This window comes from Octopus sinensis, unplaced genomic scaffold (assembly GCF_006345805.1).
Source record: "Octopus sinensis unplaced genomic scaffold, ASM634580v1 Contig17799, whole genome shotgun sequence".
Classification (NCBI taxonomy): Eukaryota; Metazoa; Mollusca; class Cephalopoda; order Octopoda; family Octopodidae; genus Octopus; species Octopus sinensis.
Window position 1 is genome coordinate 24,699 of NW_021835332.1, and position 6,000 is coordinate 30,698.

The 6,000-nt window shown below is 35.4% G+C and overlaps 1 protein-coding gene across 1 annotated transcript in view; it reads left to right on the plus strand.

Annotated features, from left to right (window-relative positions):
• Positions 1–5,014, plus strand: part of LOC115231208 (protocadherin gamma-B7-like) — a 29,191-nt gene extending 24,177 nt beyond the window's left edge. The window contains exon 7 of the mRNA XM_029801280.1: positions 4,883–5,014. Coding sequence (XP_029657140.1) covers positions 4,883–5,014 — 132 coding nt within the window. The remainder of the gene's footprint in view (positions 1–4,882) is intronic.
• The last annotated feature ends 986 nt before the right edge of the window (positions 5,015–6,000 follow it).

Below are 6,000 nucleotides of genomic sequence, written 5' to 3' on the forward strand. Positions count from 1 at the left end.
GAAGAAGAAAAGTTTGCGATAAATCTTGAAAGAAAGTTGGAAGTTTGTGAAGATTAGGCATCATCATCATCATCATCGTTTAGCGTCCGTTTTCCATGCTAGCATGGGTTGGACGGTTCAAATGGGGTCTGTGAAGCCGGAAGGCTTCATCAGGCCTAGTCAGATCTCGCAGTGTTTCTACGGCTGGATGCCCTTCCTAACGCCAACCATTCCGTGAGTGTAGTGGGTGCTTTTTACAGGTGCCAGACAGAGCTGGCAAAGAGCCACGAACGGATGGTGCTTTTTACGTGCCACCGGCACGGGGGCCAGGCGAGGCTGGCAATGGACACGAACGGATGGTGCTTTTTACGTGCTACCGGCACGAGGCCAGTCGGGGCGGCGCTGGCAACGGTCACGAACGGATGGTTCTCTTACATGCAACCGGCACTGGTAACACATCTGCAACATGTACACTGAAAATTATGGTCATTCTGAAATTGAGGGTAATGTTGGTGAAAAATGGTCAACAGAAACTGTGCCCCAAATGGGAACAAAAACCACTGCACTGGTGGTATGTTCTCCATAGCAAAAAATTTTATATAAAATCAAAATTTCACCCATGTTGCTGATTTCTGGACTAAAAACAGAGTGAGGACTTCATTGTGGTTGCACAAAATCAGTTTCTTTCAACATACAACTTTCAAGTGAATGAGATCAGAAATGTAACAGACCCAAAGTGTTGATTTTGCAATGAGTAAATCGAGATCATTGAACACTCTGTTTCAGGCTGCAAAGTATTGGTTCCCCAGAAGTATAAAACTGGGCATGATTGAGTAATTTTTACACACACACACATACATATATATAAGGGGGTACCCGAAAGTAACTGGAAACATTCTCTGTGGGACAAGCCCACTGTAGTTCAGACTTCTGCCTCTAGAAGCCACTTGATGTAATCCTCAAGCACGTGTATGCTGGGCAGCGTCGTTGAGTGTAGTCCTACTGCCATGTGGTGTGTCTTTGTTTTTCAGTGCTTCTTCCCTGTGCATTAATCTTTGTGAAGGCTGAAACGAAGGACAGCATGCTTCCATGAAATTCTGTTTTCTACTGGGGAAATGGCTGCCAAAACAGTTGTTATGCTTCAAGTAACTTACAAAGACACTGCCATGAGCAAAACACAAGTTTCCACTTTTTAGGAATGGTCATTTGTCACTTGAAAACCAACTTCATTCAGGTATCCATTGACCTCCTGAATGATTAAAACCATCATGAAAATTCATGAACCGATCTTGGAATACCATCACTGACAGTTGACAAACTTGTTGATATGATTGGTGTGTCTTGGAGCTCCTGCAACAAATTTTGAGCAAGGAATTGCGAATGAAAAGAGTTGCAGCAAAATTTGTGCCTCACTTACTCTCGGAAGATCAAAAACAGTCACAACTGAATCCATGTCATGAACTGAAAGAATATTTGGAAATTGATCCAGACCTTTTTTTTTTATTTTGAAGGTCATCACTGGTGATGAATCTGGTGCTATGGAATTTGCAGATGTAGAAGAGGTGAAGTGAAGAACAACAGAGGTTTAAAAGGCATCATTTTGCAAGAGTTCCAGCACTGCTTTGAACAGTGGAAAATGCATCTGGAATGATGCATTGCTTGAAATGGAGAAGAGTTTGAAAGTGATCAAAGTGTAAACATATAGAACTGTGTGAATAAAATAATATTGCAAAATTCTGGCTTTTTTGGGTACCCTCACATATATTATTTTCTACTCTAGGCACAAGGCCCAAAATGTTGAGGAAGTGGGGCAGTAATTAGATCGATCCAAGTATGCAACTGGTGCCTAATTTATCGTCCCAGAAAGGCTAAAAAACAAAGTTAATCTCGGCGGAATTTGAACTCAGAACGTAAAGACAAACATATATATTACAACAGCCTTCTATTTTCATCTACCAAATTTACTCACAAGACATTGGACAGTCTGAATATTATAGCAGAAGACTAAGGGCTGCCCAGTAGGACTAAAACCAAAATTATTTTGTTGTGAAATGAACTATTTAACTTCATAGCCATGCCTGCACCTATGCATACAAAGATCACTTAATAATCAGTTAAATCATAACTGAAAACTCTAGGATGAGAAAAAAGTGTCAGGTCTTGGTATAGGTTGATTGGTATCCAGAAGGCTTTTATAGTGTTCTCAACTCATGGATTCTTGAAACATTAGCCAATCACAAGTGAATACACCAATCATGTGAAATGAATGAGAAATAAATTTGGAGATTCAAACAGAAGAGGTAAACATAAAAATGAACTACATTGCTGTCAGAAGAAGAATATTTATCGTAGACTCTCTGTCCTCATACCTTTTCTGCATGGTATTGTTCCTCTGGAATAAATGCTAAGCCAGACTGACTATGGGTATAAGTATTTCGATAACAACTTTCTGTTATATATTAACTCTTAACATTCTATACAACATGAAACAAATAGGACCAAACCATCTTCGTTTGCATTTGTTGTAAAGAAGGTTATGAACTCTCTAATCGAAGAAAATCATTTATGTTTTGCAATGTTTGTTATTAGCATCAACCCAATGTGTTGCTGAATTTTTGTGATTTTTTCCTAGACTCTGTTTTATAGAAACTTATTTTAAAAATGGTTATGGCAGATAAGTTTTGAAGGTGATAACTAGAGGAATATATCTCTTTCATGCACACTCAATATCTGACTTTGATCTGTCTAAATTTTCATTGAGTAACTTGAACAAAATATTATCTGAAGAATGTTTAGACAGTGAGCCTTTTGTTTTGTTGAATATCTTTCTCAATTTTTTCTTCTTGTGATTTCAACAGTACAACTAAGAAGCTATAAGGATCTATCACTTTCTTCTAATGCTTTGAAATTTGGGCAGACTTGGGTATATTTATCATTGGGCTAACAATAATGAACTTAAAAATCTGCTGGAAAATGCACGTATTTTGTTTGTGATATTTGTATGCCCATATTTATTACCAATATCTTTCTTTTCATCATTTTTTAAATATTGTATCTGTTTTCAGTTAATATTATGATATTAATTAACAATCTCATTTGTATACATAAAATTCAACACAAATAAGACTAAGTCTTTTCTACAATACTGTCTATCTTGACAATAATCTAGCCATAATGAAAGACTTATAAACATTTGAATAAACAAACCCATTTGCAAATATGTTCTGCTCAGTTATTACAGCACTGAGATTTTAACTTTGAAAAGTTTCAATGCAATGTTAAAAGTTAATGTACTCAAGCTGTATTCTGCACATGAAAAGCAAGAAACCTTGCATGTGAGACATGGTGTACAGCTTTAATATGGAGATTAGTACAAAATACCTTTTAAAACAATGTACCAAAGCCACCTAAAAAGTGAGGGAATATATAAAATATAGACATACCATATTATACCTAAATAAATGTTAAATTGAGACAGATTTATAATTAGCAGATAACTTGCTATGTACAAATGAAAGAAAATGTTAGGGTAGAATATTACAAATTTATTAGATTAATTCTTAAAAAAGTTCATGCACATCAATACTTTTGCTGTATTGGTAATTAGTTATAGCTTAATATTCTCAACTGGATGCTAAATGACTTGGTTAGACCAGACTGGAAATAATGATTTGTATTTAGAATATGCCACTCAAAATCTGACATACGAATATTATATTCACCATGAATACAGGGATGTAGGGTATTATGCATGTAGAAAACTATTATAAGATATCAAATGTGGGACTACAAAAGTATTTAAAAATAAAGGAGACTAATACAAAGGGTGACAAAAGATGAACAAGAATAAAAGCAAAACTGCTTTTTGTTTCTTATCAGATCATTAACTACAAAATTGAGGTTGAAATAACCTTCAGCTGTGAGGATGATAGAAAAATAACAAGAGATATTGTGGAAACAAAAAGTTCAAAATGGAGGTAGAGAACTAGCATGATAAAATGATGCAAAGGAAAGACACTACATGGCCAATAGATGAAAAGGCTGAAAAGAAGAAAGAGGACAATAAATAATAGGGAAAACTCAGGACTGGCTGAGAAGCTTAGGACTTACAGCTGAGACTAAATTGTTTTTGATTTGTGGCACAAGAACAAAGCAACACACCAAAAACTGCAAAAACTTGTAACGAAGTTGGAAATGTAAAATATGTGGAGGTTGTAAAGAAATAATTAGTTCAGTCTATGACAAAAGGGAATATATGCATACCTGACAGAGTGGAGGTTTCATACATTTGACATTATGCCATTATTGTGAAATCATTGAAGGAAAGACGTGGTGCAAATCTACACTACAAAAGGATTCTACAGAAGGTGAAAGTGACTGTACATATAGATTTACACAAGCAGTGATATTAAGTTAAATAACCCCAAGAAAGAAGAAAAAACAAAAAGCAAAAAGGCATCTAACAGAAAGAAATAAGGTCACTTTCCAAGTATGAAGACATACAAGAAGAGATGTCTATAAGTATAATGTGATTGAAAACAAACAATCCCCCATAATATCAGCAACCTTGAGATAATACAAAGAATAGATGCATGATGAATACATAACCAAAACACCAGACTCTCTCTCTCTCTCTCTCACACACACACACATACATGCTCATGCTATATACAGAAATCTCACTACTATGTACCGCATACATATTATATGGAACACTTAATGCAATGTAAGACAAATTAAACAAATCATTGCATGTACTTTAAGGCAACCAGGACTGTGGTTGATTGTGCCTTGAAAGCAAATTAAAAAAGACTACTGAAATATTAATAATGATTAACAAGTAAATACACACATTATTAAACAAATAATGAAACTTAAATATTTCATTTTCTTTTACTTGTAGAATTCAAAAGGAATTGAAGACTACATGAAAATTGAAGATAAATATAATGGTTCCATCACAGTAGTAAAAGCACTGGACTATGAAACAAGAAACTTTTTTGAATATACAGTACAAGTATTTGTAAGTATTTAAACTTAAATTATCTTTTCGTGGGTTTCCATTCTTATTGAAATGAAATGGTAACAGTATAATATATATACACATTCATACACACATGTCACATCTGTAGTAAGTTCTTAAGTTTTCTATATTTATTTTATGGTTTTAGACCATAAATTTTGTAGACCAGCCCACTCAACGGAATATTGATTTAAGAAGGGCATCCAACCATAAAAACCATGCCAAAACAGCACACAGAAGCATAGCACAGGCTCCAGATTCACCAGCTCCAGTCAAACCGTCCCACCCATGCCAGCATGGTAAGAGGACAATGAACAATGTCTGTCTGGTCAAACAAATCAGTTCCTTTCTCTTTATTCTTTCTGCTTGCACCAAAAGTATATGAATTTCAATGAGAAGCTCAACTCTCACATATTTTCAAAGAAAATAATTTTGCAGTTTCTTTAACAACAAATAGTTTGGACATGCTTTGCTAATGGCAGCAAAGATATCAAGAAAAAGGGAAATATGAACTCACTTCCATACATTCACACAAACACATACTTATACAAACATACATACATCATCATCATCATTGTTGTCACCGTTGTCATCATCATCATCATTGTTGTCACTGTTGTCATCATCATCATCATCATCATTTAATGTTCATTTTATTTGCTGGTATAGGCTGGACAGTTTGGCAGTAAGTTCCAATGTCAACTTTGGCATAATTTCTATGGCTGGATACCCTTCCTAGTGTCAGTCACTTTACAGTGTGTATTGAGTACTTTTTTATGGCACAACCAATGGTGAAGTTGCCAAGTAACTTGCAAGACAAAAAAGAAACAAAGAAAATGTCTCCTCGACTGAGTGGACATGTATTTGAGAAATGAGGTGACTTTATGGCTGGTATTGGAGGCAGAAGTATGATAGAGTGACAAGCAGAGGTATTTTGCTATAGAGGAGATACATGGTTACCCTATTTCACATGAGGGTGAGTGATAGTAGCTGGGAGA